This window comes from Arabidopsis lyrata, assembly GCF_000004255.2.
Source record: "Arabidopsis lyrata subsp. lyrata unplaced genomic scaffold ARALYscaffold_5, whole genome shotgun sequence".
NCBI classification, from domain to species: domain Eukaryota; kingdom Viridiplantae; phylum Streptophyta; class Magnoliopsida; order Brassicales; family Brassicaceae; genus Arabidopsis; species Arabidopsis lyrata.
Window position 1 is genome coordinate 16,708,233 of NW_003302551.1, and position 16,094 is coordinate 16,724,326.

A 16,094-nucleotide genomic window follows, 5' to 3' on the forward strand; every position below is an offset into this window, starting at 1 on the left:
AACTAAAACTCGTAACTGAATTATTCTAACAAATAGAAATTGAGTCGCGCATATTCAATATGATAATGCATTCTAATTTGCGTATATGTTTCCTTTAGTTTTAAAGGTTTTGCATTCTTTTGTTGATAAACGGCATTTTTGTTTCTTTAGTTTGGTTTCGTTCATGAATAATTGAGTGAAATATAAGTCGACAGTTGTAATCTCTTAAATTTGATGTATATTATATATAAAAAAAAATGTACAACTAAACTTTTTTAAAAATTTATGGATCATATTGATCGCATATGGTGATAAATATTTGTATAGCGACATAAGATACCATACAATAATTATTCACATTTTAATACATTACTATCATTTACATACTAGTCTACATCTCAACAAGATGCCCAATCATGGTTATTTATATGTAGACGCTGATCTATCTATATATTGTAGATAAACTACATCTTCAACTAACCACTTAGCTTTAACCATGCATTAAGCCAAAGTTTAAGCTACTACATCAATTTATTTATTGTTATCATACATTTGTGTCTCCGTTAATAATACTTAGAGAAGACTCACTAACAATTTTGGAAACGGTAATATCCTCTACATGAGCTTTGTTATGTTGTTGAACCACAAGGATTGATGGGATGATGTGGTTGATCGAAGAGGCGAGCACGTCCCCTATAGGACCTAACTCGGGATGTTCGGCCTGATGGTCAGCTAATGCCGCAACCTCAGCCGACGGTATCCTCCCCCTTCCAACCACTATAAGGTCAAAGTCTTTACTTTGTCCTATTGACAGTATTTCTTCAATGATGTTGTTTGGTTCCTTTTCTTTGTACTCCACCATTTCTTTCCATTTGCTCTTAAAGTCTTCCAATGCCCCTTCGTCTAATTCCTATAATTGATATTTCAAGAAAGAAAAAAAAATAGTTATATTTGTCATAACTGGTATATAAATATAGGGGATCGAAAGAGATTTACCTTTTCTTTTTCTGGATCCACGTTGGTTGTCAAAAAGGCATAGTTCTTCTCCTTGCCTTTAGAAGGTGCCGGTCGTAAGGTAACGACGTTACTCCTCAACGTTTCTCTCACCAAGAACCTAATAACGGTAACTTTAACGGCCGGATGCTCCGCCATCCTCCCGCCGAGCTCTAAAGCCTCACGATCATCAGGCCCACCAAAGAAAATCACACAAACCCTTTCAACCACATTTGACCCATCTAGGCTCGAAGTTTTGGCCTCAATGGATCCAAGTCCACGGTCCACAAGAACCGCCACAGAACACGGCGCGTTCTTCAAAACCCTCTGGTTAACCAATCGCCAACCATGACCAACGTTTTCCGGTACGTTTCCATCTCCACCATCTTGATGATGGTGACCATGACCATGATCAACGTTCCATCGTTTGTGGAAAGGTAAAATGATCATTGTGACCCTCTTGGTCTCTGCCATGTGGCAAATGTCTTCGTGCATTGTGGGTAATGGAGAGACTGCGGTGATGGGCCGGACCGCGACCCGGCCTAGTTGCCGATAGGCTTCGAAGCCTCCTATGACGCTGCTGTGACACTCACCATGACGGTAACGGTGAACGAAAGGAAGTCCGTTTTTACGGGCTCTTTGCACCATTATGATTGACGAAGACCGTTCCGTTAGTTCCATCAGATGCATCACGAACAGCTTTAGCTGCAGTATCTGCCAAAATTATTTCTCCAAAAAACAGTTTTAGCTGATTATTTTAACTATATCAAAAGTGTGTATTTTATACGTGGAACGATAGAAATAGTACATTTTCATAGAGCATCCAATATTTCTAGATCCCATCATTGATTTAAATATAGATATTTGAAGAAAGGTGACCTTGGTGGTTCGGATGGACTCGACGAGAGAGATGAGGGAGGAGACATTGGCTGGGCCGTGGAGGCAGGCTAGGATGCGAAGCTCTTCTTTGGTTGAGCCGTCGCTCGCGGACAAGTCTTTTAATTTGCGGTGGGTGCCACGTGCCGGCTTGTAAATGGCCATTACAGTCGGCGTCGTTATAAACGTTGTGAAGAGTGCCATTAGCACTAATATTGCAAACGTCTCATCGTTTAGTACCTAGTTAAAGTCAAACCCACGTACGCACCGTTTAAATAATAACCACATACTACATTAATGATTAATGGGTATAAAGAAGATCATAAAATTTTGCTAGTGCGATCAGAAAGTGGTCTAGTGGCAGAGGAAGCTTTGGGAAAGGGTGAAACTTCCAAACCTGAGTTCGATTTTCTCTGGAAACAAAAACATATTTGTTTGGGAAGTCTGTCAGTTGGGCCTTGACCCAATTGGTTTACCTGATAGCCAGAAATGCAGGCGGCCTGACTACCCCCTGACACTTAGTCGGAAGGCATTTCAAACTCGGGATAGGCAGAGTGGTAGCCCGTAAGAGCCTAACCGTTAACACGGTGGACTAGTCCACTATGTAGCACCTCGGTGCGTTCCTACCGGAGCCGACCGGATAGCCGATAGGGTTTATCAAAAAAAAATATATATATATATATATTCGTATAAAGTTTTCATGCATGCATATGATTAGTCCTTACTCCTTAATTAAAACAATAGGAATCGCCTTTACAATAAAAAATGTAGTATATAACTATAATCTTTGCTGGGAAGACAAGTTGAAACATTTTTTCTATATACTACATATTTCTATAAGCATTATAGTCAGTGTCGGCTCAAACATATCCTAGGCCCTGGGGCAAAAAAAAAAATGGACCCCTAGTATATTAAAAATAATAATATTTATAAGATTAAAACACAAAGAAAACATTATTTAAAAAAAAATAAAGCAACAAGATCATTTTACAAAAGAGATTTAGCCTAATAAATCATTAAATTTTTTTGGAATTATTGGTCTAAAATAAATCAACTTCTAACTTGGACCCAACAAATTTGTAAAAAGAAGAATTACGTTATTCTTAAAAGGAATGCAAATATATATGGCCCATTTTTTTAATAATAATTTTCTTTTTTCTGTTATACTTGCACAAATTTTATTATTTTTGGTTACTCTTGTAAAAAAAAAAATTGTGTGGACCCCTTTTATTTGTGGGCTCCTGGTGATTGCCGAGCTCGCCACCCATGTTAAGCCGGCACTGATTATAGTATAATCGTGTACATATTAGGTTAATGTAAAAATAATTTTTTTGACTAATGACATGCTTTTGATTTATTGGATGTTTAATATGATTATGTGGACATCTTAAAAGTAGAGAAAACTCTCTCATTATATATAAAGATTTAAAATAAAATATTTATTTCGGATGTGACAAACCGAATCGCGGACTAATGTTTTGAAGCTACCATTGCTAAATGAACTGCATCATCTTCGATGTACATGATAATCCTAGCTATCAAATTGCAACCGTATCTATGATTAATGATTAAATGAAATGCAGATTTGAATTATGGTGATGACTGATGACTTAACTACAACAGTACACAAACCTATTCTATAAGTAATTTTTTTTCTATTTCCACTAAAATACAATAATTAATATAGGACTTGGAGTAGGTGGGAAGAAGCAACAAAGAAAACATTAATAATTTATCTGATCACTATATGCCGGTCAACCAACGGATTCTATTAGAGTCCATAATTTTCAGCACGTTTATAAATTCACCTAATTAAGTTCTTTTTATAGGTTATATAGTTATCCGTACATATGAACGGGTGTTTAAGGGGTATTTAACTATTTATGTTTATGGTATATGACATATTTATGTTATTTCACCAAAATTACTTATAGCTTGATCAATTTTAAAACATGTACATGTGTAAAATAGATTTTTACAGTATTTATATTTCTTATATAATGGCATAATAAGCTATTTGTTAACCTCTGAACTTATACAATTGTTGGTTATTGTTCAAATAAAACATAAGCAATTTACTATTCCATATATCCCGAACCAGCCTACCAATTGATCCAGCCGGACACATTCACATGGATCCAAGTAGAACCTAAAATTTTAAATATATCTAAACACCCTAAAACAAAGGTATGGATGCGATTAAATTAATATAATAATCGTTTTTGGTTTTATATGCTTTACCCACTTAAAATGATAAAATAACTTTAGTGTTACTAGGTTTTTTATTCTTTATTCAGCAGATAACTAAAAGCAAAAACAAGAACCTTAAAAATTCAGAAAAAAGGAAGACAAAACTAACCTTTTTCTCCTTGCCTATGTTGAGTACAATGAGCTCCACTAAACCTTTAGTATTCATCAAGAAACCAAGTGTCAAAGCCTCTCTCGCCGGAACTTTAACCATCACCGCCACAACAAAAGTTCCGACGATCTTCCCGGCGCAAGCTGTAACCACAACAAGACCCAACATCCCCCACGACTCAGCTCCTCTGATCTTTGCCACGTCAGTTTTTAACCCACTCGTCGCGAAATAAAGCGGTAAGAGTAAACCGGAAACAAAATCCTCAATCCGTTCAATTAACCTCTGACCGAACTCTCCATCTTTCGGTATAGTTAAACCGAAAACAAACGCTCCAAAAATCGAATGAATCCCAATTAAATCCGTCGCGAAACCGGAAACCATAACTCCGGCTAACGTCAAACACACGTAAGACTCACGTACGACGTCGTTTTCAGGAGATCCACGTTTCGCGACCCATTTCATTCCGGGTCGGATCACAACCAACATAAAAACCACAAACCCAGCACCCGATAATAAAACCCACAACGACACTAACGGACTCTTTTTCTCTCCACCGCCCTCACCGCCATCACCCGCTAACGCAACCGCTAAAGCGAGCAAAATCCACGCGGCTACATCGTTGAAAGCGGCTGCAGCCATCGCGGTTTCTCCGATCCGAGTAGTTAAAAGCTTGAGCTCTGCTAAAATACGCGCGAGTACTGGAAAAGCTGTGATCGAGAGTGCGACTCCCATGAAAACGAGAAACTCGGCGTATCCTGGTCTATCCGCGGCGGTGTAGAGAGTGTTACGGATCACAAACGCGACTCCAACGCCGGCGATAAACGGTAGTGTGATTCCGGCGACTGCGATTCCAAAAGCGCGTTTGCCGCTTCGTCGGATCGATGATAAATCGAGCTCGAGACCGACGAGGAAGAGGAAGAAGAGAAGTCCTATGCTCGCGACGGATTCGAGTATCGGCATACTCCATTTCGGAAATATACGGTCCATATACGCCGTGTTTCTACCTAAAGCCGATGGTCCTAACAAAATCCCTCCCTGAAGAAGAAGACGATGGCAAAATGGTAAATTAAGAGGATGATGATGGTAAAATTGTAAATAGTTTATGTGTATGTGGGGTAGAGTGTAATTTTACGTACGACAATCTCGGCGATGACTTTGGGTTGACGGAGAGGTTTGAATAAGACGGCGAGGGAGCGACTGACGGCGATGATTAACGCCGTTTGGACGATGAGTAACGGAAAAGCGAAGTTTAAGGGATTGTCGCCTTGCCATGCTCCGTTAGATGAGGTTTTCACGGCGGTTATGTTGAAGGGCATTTTGGGGATTACAAGGACTCTTATCGACGACTCTTTTTTGTTTTGTTCTCGTCTATATTTGGAACATGTGATATAGTTCATCAAGTAGGAAGCAGTTTTGTGAAGAAATTTATAGGCAAAATTATAATTGTATTGGTTTGAACTTTGAAGATTCAAAAAAGTAATTATGTTGTTGCTTGTAATTTTGGTGCATCTTTCTGCATCTCACGTGTGACTTGACCCTGAGTGGAAGTAATAATTTTGAAATAGGTTTTGGTATTTTGAAAAAAGAATCACGAAATTATCATATCTGTATATTAGGAAAACTAGTGTTTAAGGAAAACCATTTTTTTTTTATTACGTTTGTTAATTGTTATTTAGTAGAAAACTCAAAACCACTACAAAAATCTCTAGGTCTTTGAATAAAGTATAAAAAGTAAAAATCTACTCAAAAAATAATTTGTGGTAGCTATACTATAATTCAGTTTCCTCATTTTAATTCAACCAAAACCAAATAACATGAATGTAGTGTTAAATTTGGGCTAATTTTGGGCTTCTAACTAAAAACCAATTGGCAATTAGTGGATTGGCCATAACCCTTTATATATTATTAATTGTCCCATCAAACTTCCGATGTGGGACTTGGATTGTATCTCCAACAATTTCCCCTTCAATCTAAGGACCACATGGATCTTAGCACACCTCCTCGATCCCTCACTCGGACCGATAATAAGCCCCTTTCTCGGGCCCCCATTACTCGGGTTTGAGGTATGTCCGTATCCACTTTTCTAGGTCCACCAGAATTTGAACCTTGGGCTCTGATACCATGTTAAATTTGGGCTAATTTTGGGCTTCTAACTAAAAACCAATTGGCAATTAGTGGATTGGCCATAACTCTTTATATATTATTAATTGTCCCATCAAACTTCCGATGTGGGACTTGGATTGTATCTCCAACATGTAGTATTAACAAGAGAAAAAAACTCATCTCACAAACGGAAATTGCAAACTAATCTAGACTGGCTTATCAACGAAGTAGGAATCATGTGAGTCGCACGTGGGACGCGAGAGATGAGGGTTGACAAATGCTGCGTCGGCGTAGATGGGTTTTTACAAGTGCAACCAAAGTGACACGTATCCATGACTACTCATATATTCCAAACCTTTTCCGATATAAGTGTGGCAATATTTTCATTAAATAGAGCTGTTGATTTTTCCAAGAAGTGGGCATCTCTGATCTCAGTTCTGCTTGGTATTTACGACTTTCCTAACTTTTGATCTAGTTAGATTGTTCGAGCAAGTTTGAAATAAAACTGTCGGTAATAGTTATGGATTGGTTATGGTCATATATGAAAAAGAGAGTTAGATTGTCGCAAAGGACATTTAAAATTGTAGAAATAAAGGATCTGAAGCTAGTGGACTGCCTCAAAGATGCTATAAATTTTGTAATCACACTTTATTTCGACCCATTTCATCGTTAATTTATGTATATTTGTGCCGTAATTGTGTTTCCCACTCATACACCACCAGCGAATTTGGAATGATCATAAGTTAATTGATGTAACACTTTAACTAGATCATCACCCGTACTGATAATTTCATTTATTACAAAATTAATAAATTTTATGTTTTAGAATAAAGTTGTGATATATTATAATAGTAAGTAAAAAAATAGTTTTTTTTTTGTCAGTACTTATATATAATATTAGAATGAATATATTTTCCTTTTTCTATAGTATTCAATTATGAATTTTTTTTAAGATATGAAAACGAAAAATAAGATTATTTTTAAAAAAAATAATATTGTTTGAACAATGAGTTAATTTATGTTAACAACCACAAAATGAGAGTGCATATAATTTAGTTAGATCAAAAATCAAAATATCATAAATGAATCGCATCTAAAACGTAGATTGTTTTGAATTACTTAAGAAAATTAGTTATTATTTTGAATTAATTTAGGAAATTATTTTTTCAAATTCTGATTCATTGGTTGTTGAAATAAAAATTTATTTGAGCTAATTACAGAATTTACCAATTATTCACATAATAAAATATGTTATGAACAAATATTTGGTATATAATAATACCAAATTCAATCTGTGTGTGGAGTCTATATTTTCATTTTACAATCTCTATGAAAATATTGCGGCACAATCTATTATTTATTATTTTCAAAATTGCTTGCATAATCAAATTTTCAAATATTTAGAAGTGTCAAACCTTATTTAACTCATTTCATCATAAAATATTAAAATGCCGTCTGTTATAAAGATCATAACTTTCTACCATATAATTCACTACATTTAATCCGCCGTCTACTATAAATATTTTAAACATATCTTTTTAGAAAATCAAATTAATGTATTTATAATTTTGTTTTTCTTTTTAATCTATTAAATATTTATGATATATTTTAATATATTAAATTAAACTTTTTAAAAATGTTCCAAATTAAAATCTTTTAAAAAAAATTATGAATTTTTCTAAAAAATGATATGAAATTAAATATAAATATTCAAATAGTTATAAAGATCATAACTCATTTCATCATATAATATATTATATTCAACCCGCCGCTTGCAGTTTACTCTATAAAATTTTATTTCTAATGGCATTAAGTAAATTCTTACAAAGGAAAAAGTTAATTAAAGGTAATTGTAAATTGTAGTACCCAAATAATAGTATAGGATACACAAACAAATAATTTAGTGTGAATAATGAATATTTAATTTTGGATGAATTATAATCACACGGTTTTCCATTAGATGTTTTGGAGCATTAGTTAAGGATCTCTCAAATCCGATTGACGCGATAAAAAAGGGTCACCAAAAGTTATAGACTCGAAATGCATATTTTGCGATCTAACCTAATGGTCGAAATTTACTATTATGATTATTTGTCGTAAGGATCATTTTCAATGAAAAAAAACTCTTGTTTAAATTATTAAGAGTAACGTCGATCAGATTACTTTTAAAAAGTTTCCAGAGTGGGAGAATTCACGAGAATACTGATTACAAAAGAAATAACAAAAAAATAAAACTGAAAATCACGAGGCGATCGTTTTTTCATTTCCTTTTCTATGAAATAGATTTGGACCTTTCATGAAGGCAAGCCAAAAGTGCCAAACAAGTGGTCCTCCAAATTTTGAGGAACAGTTAAAGTTCTAAACATAACAAGTTTGTATTAGTATAGATATTATAAGATTCGTATATATCAGAGATCAATCAAATATGTTAAGATTAGATTCTTTACCTCTTGTATAAATATGAGAACATATTTGATTGATCTCTGATATATACGAATCTTATAATATCTATACTAATAGTTTGATCTCACCATATTTTTTACATTTCAGCTCAAAGAACTATATAACTTTAAAAGAAAAAAAAAAAAGAACTATAGAGAAGATTCATGAATCAGAACTAGTTATTGGTCGCTCGTTAGCCTCGTTTCATAGGAGTTTTATACCTTAAGTTGTAGCTCAAAGTCATATTTTGCATGTTGTTTAGATATCAAGACAAGAGCTATGCCAAATACACTTATTGTAACTAATTGTAGGAAAATAAGAATGCTAATTGTTATAATTTTGTTGCCAAAAAAAAAAAAACCTTTAGAATAAATCCTCCTAAAAACTTAAAGACAATCTTGACATTGACGAGTCACACGCCCAAATCAGGTCGGCAGAGTGAATATGTCTGTGAAATCATGGTGTTTTTAAGAAGTTGTACTGGAACTTGTGTATGAAATAGTCTATAGCAACAATAATTAAAACCAAACATTTTCCTCCACAGCTTTTGTATTTTTGTAAATCGAAAAGAAAAATGTTAATTATTCTTGGTCGACAACATCGGAAAATGGGTCGATTGGAGAAAAAAAGTAATAATTTCAGTGGCTACAGTATATAAGTACAGCGAATTGTCCTAATTAGAGAGACTATAAAATAATTCATTACACAATTTGACTTCAGTAACAACTGATTGAGAATATGTTAATGTACACTAATTTATTGACATTGATACTATTGTATATTTTCGCACAGTTATACTCACCTAGTAAATACGGTGAAGTATATGAATATTCCCAAGTTACCTTAAACTAGAAATTTTTTTTATGAATCACTTTACAAACATTCGATGATTTTAAGTCTTCGACAACGGAATTCTATTGGGCCATTAATTTTTAGCCCACAAGGCTTTACTGTAACTTATTATGGGCCCATACACAACATTTCACAAAAACTGGAATGATGACGTAATAATTTCTAGGATCTGATAAATCACACGATGCGATTTCATTTTTGAGCGAGATAAGATTTTTTTCAATTCAGTCATCATAAAACTGCGAAATTACAAATCTGAAATCCCTAGAAATCGAAGGTTATACAAAATCCGAAATTGAAATCATAACGACTTAGCCGCCGAATCCATACAAAGTCCGTCCCTGTCTCTTGAGAGCGTAAACGACGTCCATCGCCGTAACTGTTTTCCGGCGAGCGTGCTCCGTGTAAGTAACGGCGTCACGAATCACGTTCTCGAGAAAGATCTTGAGAACGCCGCGAGTCTCTTCGTAGATCAAACCACTGATACGTTTCACACCTCCTCTTCTCGCCAATCGACGAATCGCAGGTTTGGTAATCCCTTGGATGTTGTCTCGGAGAACTTTCCGATGTCTCTTGGCTCCTCCCTTTCCCAATCCTTTTCCTCCCTTTCCTCGGCCTGACATTTTCTCGAGAAAATCAAATTCAAACTTAGAATATACTTTAGTAGAAAGATTCTTTGATTTTGCCAAATCGTGTTTGATTGATAGAAATGAAATTGAGATTATTAATATACATGAGACGAGACGAGATGAAGAGTGCTTTTACAAAAGTTTAGGGAGTTGAGAGTCGTTGGATCTGATTTTATCGACGGTTGTTATCATCTATCCGCGTGATTTAAATCTAATGATTGTAAACCGTGGGATCTGTTTACTATCCGCGTTATTATGTCTGATGACATCTGAGCCATTGATACGCTATTGGTAAGGAGTGCTTTGGGAAAGTTTATGTTTTTCAATAAAATATTTGCTTGTTTGGTTACATTAATAATGGTTTAACGACCTGTGTCCCCCCACGAAATTTCATATAGTACCATAACAACACAGATTTCGGGTCTCGTCTCCAGTTCACACAAAACGAAAGTTAAACTCCAATTTCCCCCTAAATTGAAAGTTCGAGACCTCAGTCTCCATAAATTTAATTTTCGTGGTTTATCATTGGTTTAATGTGCCGAACTCGATGCCAAACCAAAACCCAGAATAATAAACCGATTTGAAACCCAATTTGAGTTATCCCAACCCGAAATAAATAAACCACTCTTAAATCATCTCTCTCGCCGAAATAAATACTTGGTCGGTTCAGTCACCGGCGGCGACCGACGAAGCTGTCGGGTTTGGGTTCGTCGTCGCCTTCAACCCAACGAGATTAAACCAACGAATCATCAAAATTTCCTAGTAATGAAGAAAATTTATGCGAATCATGTAAGACTAACAAGAAAAAAGGAAGACTTTGTTAAACTCAAATCTGTTTACAAGAGAAAAAATACTATCTTTTTGAAGACGAGATGATTAATAAACCTTAGCACAGCTCTCAATCTTAAACTCAATCGTTTGTCTCACAATGTAATAGTTTGGTTGATTTTGGTCAACGATGTTATCAATCTCGTTTAGAAAAGCAAATCGGCTTCTTGGCGTTGACCATATTCCTTTCTCTTTCTTTAGCTATGGTTGCTCTGCGTTTCTTCTTCTCCTCGTCTCTTCTTATTCTTCTTCTTCTTATCAGGCTTACCTCGACGTTTGCTAGGCCTGGGCATTCGGTTAACCATTCGGTTTTGGTTCGGTTACGTTCGGTTTCGGTTAGTTTGGATATGGTAATATAATAACCATTCGGATATTTTAAGAATTTCGGTTCGGTTCGGTTCGGTTCGGTTACCTTTCGGTTCGGTTCGGTTTGGATATTTAAATAGATAACCGTAACTAACCAAACTTTTATCACGTTCAGTTTGGTTCAGGTTTTTACCCAAATTAACCAAAATTTACCGTAACTAACCGAAACTAACCAAAATTTACCGTAACTAACCGAAACTAACCAAAATTAACCACAAAAAAATACAAAAAAGAAAGTATTAGAAAAAAATATTAAAATTTGATTCAATTTTGTAAAAGAGTATTTAACTTTGACAAATATAACAAACAATATTTGAATATTTTGATTATTTAAAGTATTTGATTATTTTGATTCTAAAAATAATTAATATTTTGAGTTTATAATTATAGTTTTGGATATTATTTTTGGGTATCTTATAGGTTTTTGGATATTTCGGTTAACCGTTTGGTTATCGGTTTGGTTCGGTTCGGTTTCGGTTAGTTTGGATAGGGGATTTTACAAACCATTCGGTTATTTTAAAAACTTCGGTTCGGATATGGTTCGGTTTTTTTTGGTTCGGTTCGGTCGGTTATTTGGTTAGCGGTTTTTTTGCCCAGGCCTAACGTTTGCTATCCAAGAAGCCACCATTGAAGACATCAGACTTGCTTTTAAGGAGAAACGACTAACATCAAAGCAGCTTGTTGAGTTGTATCTCGAAGCAATCTCCAAACTTAATCCAATACTCCACGCAGTCATCGAGAGGAATCCTGATGCGTTGATTCTAAATACTTATTTCAAGAATCCCCAAATTGAGAACTCACTGATAATTTCTTCTCCGGTGAACTTCCGACAACGATGTCCGGCGATGTTCTCGATCAGATTTACCTCTCAAACAACTGGTTTTCCGGCGAGATTCCACCTGCGATCGGTAATTTCCCCAATTTACAGACTCTGTTCTTAGATCGGAACCGATTTCGCGGGAATTTACCGAGGGAAATCTTCGAATTGAAGCATTTATCGAAGATCAACACAAGTGCGAACAACATCACCGGTTCAATCCCTACCAGAATCGGAAACATGACGAGTTTAACAACTCTCTATCTCTCTTTCAAAGATCTCTCCGGAAGAGTACCACTCGGTGGTCAATTCATGGTTTCACGATTTGTGGGAATATCGGGGTTAATGGGTCAACTAATTGGGTTGGTTTCTGGGTAAATCCGGTTTACTTTCGATGTGAAGCGGTTAATTTGGTTTTCGGCACAGTAAACCGAAGATAAACCACGAAATTTGAAATTATGGAGACTGAGGTCTCAAACTTTCAATTTAGGGAGAAACTGGAGTTTAACTTTCGTTTTGTGTGGACCGAAGACGAGACCCGAAATCTGTGTTGTTATGGTATTATATGAAACTTCGTAGGGGGACACAGGTCGTTCACCCCATTAATAATACATTGTATGTTCTTCATTGAAATTAGGTTAGTTGTGTTCAATTTGGATAAATAGTTTGGGCAAATAGGAAGGATTAAGAACCTCATTCTTTGGGGGGGGTATTCAATCAAGGATTTGAAATGATTTGTATTAAAAAGATAAATCTTACGTTATTCAAACATGAAGTTTAAAAATCTTTTTAAAATCAAGTGTTATTGGATTAGTGATTTTAAAATCTACAATCAAATCCACTGTTATTGTAAACATTTTAAATTGTGGATTTGAAATGACTTGAGTGATTTTTGGTGGGATTTCAGAGAACAACTTAGTTAAAAATTCAAATATCCAAATCCCATGGTTTTAGGTGGGATTTGGGAGAGTTTTGAAATCAAATTCCCTAATTCACCAAAATTTACCAATATCATCTCAAAACTCATTAAAACTCAAATCACTCCAAATTCTTTCTTCAATACACCCTCCCTTGGAATCAAAACTTTTAAGGTTAATGACTTTGTAGTGAGAATCTATATATACATTTTTGAATGACTTTTAGCAAATAAATCCTGGAGTTGGACCTTATTTACGGATGAATGCCATTGGCATTAATTATTTAAATTTGAAAAATATTAATTAAAGATATTACCAATACGATTTTGAGAATCATAAATTCATATCTTCCTTAATTTTCTGAGTCATTAATGTGATAATCTTTAGGAAATATTTCTCTGTAAAAAAAAAAAATCCACATTAATGAAGGCATTAAAATCGACACTAACAATTAAATTATTTAGATGTTCAATTATTTTAAGATTCTTATATCTTATTTGATATTTTTTTTTTAATATCTTATTCTTTAATTACTGCGTTTAGAATTTATTGGTTGTTACCTATTTTTTGGTGAAATTTATTGGTTGTTACTTAATAAGTAATTATGGTGCGTTTATTTTAGTTAATATCTAATTTAAAAGATTTGTTTTCTTTTATTATTAATAAATGAATAACATGTATAGAAATAAAAGATTTTTTTGCGACTCCATAATAAAAATATTAAACTCTTATTTTCTACATTTCTTACACATAATATCCTTTTATTCAATAACAAAAAATATATATTACATATTTTTAAAAATATTTATAATATTTAAATTATATAAAAAATTTGTAATATTAATATTATTTCAACTCTATACAAATTTAATATATATGTATATATATCTTATGGGAACCATTTAAAAGAAATTTTTAAATTGACTTGAATTATATAGCTTTTAAATAAAAATATTATTAAAAAGAAAAATAACTAAATAATGTTTAATTTCACGGGACGGGTAATATGATGGGACGGGTTTGGGTTAATATTTATAAAAGATCGTATACCACGGGTGAAATCCTAAAATTAACAATCAAAATAATCTATCAAACAAATTACATTTTGATTTTTTTAAGAAAATATAGCCCCGCGGTGTACCGCGGGTTAAAATCTAGTGTGTTATATGATTCAAGCAATTATGGTATTTTGAGGCTCTTAAGAGATAAGAGGACGAATAGCTTGTTACCCCAATATAAACTCATTGATGAAGCTTTTGTCTTTTCTTGAAAGAAGATGGTAACCAAATCAATTGCTCATCCTTGGTACTATTAATGGCGAGATGGTCAATTTGTAACTGATTTTATAAGGCAGCCTGATTTTTCAGTATTCCAATAAATTCAGCGGTAACAGAAAGATAATTGATTAAAAGAGCCAAATAGTTTAAACGCAGAGTCACCGGTCTGTGACAAAACACTCTTTAAATCCGATATTCTAACAAAACATAATACGAGAAGCTTAGGAATTATCATGATTTTGCAACAAGAAACCAAAACTCTTGAAGAGCGATCCCAAACTTAAGATGATGCTCACTTCTTCTTCTCAGTTGCCCCACCACCACCACCACCAGACCTGCGTGTAAGTAAACAGAGTCCCAAAAAATAGTAATTACTATAAAAGAATTGGTTTTTGAATTAAGACAGACTAAACCAACAATAAGCTTGTTCTATTGTTTAGCTGAGATAAGACTTAAGTATTCAAAACGAAACATTTTCAATTCAGTGATAGTTTCACTCCCTAATCTTTATATACTCAAAAGCCTAAGCATCTAACCAATTCATTACGTTAGGCTGTAATTCCTCAGTAAGGTCAAGATTTTGCGGAGCAATAAACTAAATAGCATTTTCCGGGTTTACCTCATTTTACGGAGAGTACTGGACATCTCCTCTCTCTTCCTCTTAGCTCTCTTGTGGGTTCCCAACTTTCTCTTAGCAACCTTAAGAGCACGCTTGTCTTTACCAACCTTCAAAAGCTCAGTGATTCTCTTTTCATAGGGAGCCATACCAGCAACTTCCTTTATCAAGTTTCTGATAAAGATTGTTCTCTTGCTCGTTTTCTGAGCAAATCAAGAAATTATCACTACCAGAATCAGATCCATTAAGCAACAAAGCAAGAAAAATGCCACAAAAATCATAACGAAATATCAAGATAACGCTATCGAATCATGTGATCAGAAAGAGAAATGAAAGCTCAAAATATGGATTATAAGAAGAACGTTACTAAACACATGGACAATAAATGAATCAATATTGCAAGAAAGCAAATGGTCTAATGAACTACACATTCACAAAGGTGAAGCATTTGGCACGCCTACACTGTCAAAGAGATAGATCAAACTATCTGAACAAACTATAGGAATCTAACATAGTCTAGAAACTAGTAAAATTGATGATACAAAACAATGTTAACGAAAGGCAAAAGAGAAACATACTCCTTTGCGAGAACGAGGACGAGGAGCTAATTCACGTCTGGTGACAACATGTCCTTTGTTCAACCCAACGAACAAACCGGTCTTCACTTGCGGAGTTGTCATCTTCTGCAAATTTCACAGACACCAAAAAAAAAAAAAAAAAAAAAAATTTCTATTCAATACAAAATTAATGTTTACAAGAAACGAATTCGTAGAAAATCAAGAGATGAAGATAGAAGATACCTTGTCTTTGGATCGAGCTCCTCCGGTGGTTCAGACGGAAGATAGACGACGACTGAAAATTGCATTTTTGTATATATACCAGAGACTAAGAAAAACCCTAGGCCTCACACAAACATTTTGGGCCTTATAAATTTTGGGACAAAATTGGGCTAGCTGCTTTGCTAACATTTTGGGCCTTTCTTTGTTTTGACAAAAAGCCGAGGCCGAGGGAGAGGGCAAAAACGTAATTTCGATAAGGAA

At 34.5% G+C, this 16,094-nt stretch overlaps 3 protein-coding genes across 3 annotated transcripts; all 3 read right to left on the bottom strand.

Moving 5' to 3' along the window:
• Positions 1–313: 313 nt before the first annotated feature.
• LOC9314005 (cation/H(+) antiporter 20) lies at positions 314–5,803 on the bottom strand. The gene is made up of 5 exons (XM_002877891.2): positions 5,344–5,803; positions 4,208–5,242; positions 1,852–2,088; positions 976–1,686; positions 314–889 (listed from the first exon to the last, which is right to left on the bottom strand). The coding sequence occupies exons 1-5, from the start codon at positions 5,602–5,604 to the stop codon at positions 524–526; spliced, it is 2,610 nt and encodes an 869-aa protein (XP_002877937.2). The 5' UTR covers positions 5,605–5,803; the 3' UTR covers positions 314–523.
• Positions 5,804–9,774: 3,971 nt separating this feature from the next.
• LOC9314006 (histone H4) lies at positions 9,775–10,299 on the bottom strand. The gene has a single exon (XM_021024639.1). It carries the CDS (start codon positions 10,225–10,227, stop codon positions 9,916–9,918), a length of 312 nt encoding a protein of 103 aa, XP_020880298.1. The 5' UTR covers positions 10,228–10,299; the 3' UTR covers positions 9,775–9,915.
• Positions 10,300–14,540: 4,241 nt separating this feature from the next.
• Positions 14,541–15,948, bottom strand: LOC9312291 (60S ribosomal protein L36-2). Its single transcript, XM_021026552.1, has 4 exons — positions 15,855–15,948; positions 15,633–15,737; positions 15,058–15,257; positions 14,541–14,773 (listed from the first exon to the last, which is right to left on the bottom strand). Exons 2-4 carry the CDS (start codon positions 15,732–15,734, stop codon positions 14,731–14,733), a joined length of 345 nt encoding a protein of 114 aa, XP_020882211.1. The 5' UTR covers positions 15,735–15,737; positions 15,855–15,948; the 3' UTR covers positions 14,541–14,730.
• Positions 15,949–16,094: the final 146 nt, after the last annotated feature.

Excerpts from the sequence above, each read along its gene's own strand:
- LOC9314005 (XM_002877891.2), bottom strand. The coding sequence starts at position 5,604 with ATGAACTATATCACATGTTCCAAATATAGACGAGAACAAAACAAAAAA. Across the intron at positions 1,687-1,851 it reads AGTCCATCCGAACCACCAAG|ATACTGCAGCTAAAGCTGTT; the intron begins GTCACCTTTCTT and ends TAATTTTGGCAG. Across the intron at positions 890-975 it reads TGGATCCAGAAAAAGAAAAG|GAATTAGACGAAGGGGCATT; the intron begins GTAAATCTCTTT and ends TATCAATTATAG.
- LOC9312291 (XM_021026552.1), bottom strand. The coding sequence starts at position 15,734 with ATGACAACTCCGCAAGTGAAGACCGGTTTGTTCGTTGGGTTGAACAAA. Across the intron at positions 15,258-15,632 it reads GTCCTCGTTCTCGCAAAGGA|AAAACGAGCAAGAGAACAAT; the intron begins GTATGTTTCTCT and ends TGATTTGCTCAG. Across the intron at positions 14,774-15,057 it reads AGTACTCTCCGTAAAATGAG|GTCTGGTGGTGGTGGTGGTG; the intron begins GTAAACCCGGAA and ends ACTTACACGCAG.
- LOC9314006 (XM_021024639.1), bottom strand. The coding sequence starts at position 10,227 with ATGTCAGGCCGAGGAAAGGGAGGAAAAGGATTGGGAAAGGGAGGAGCC.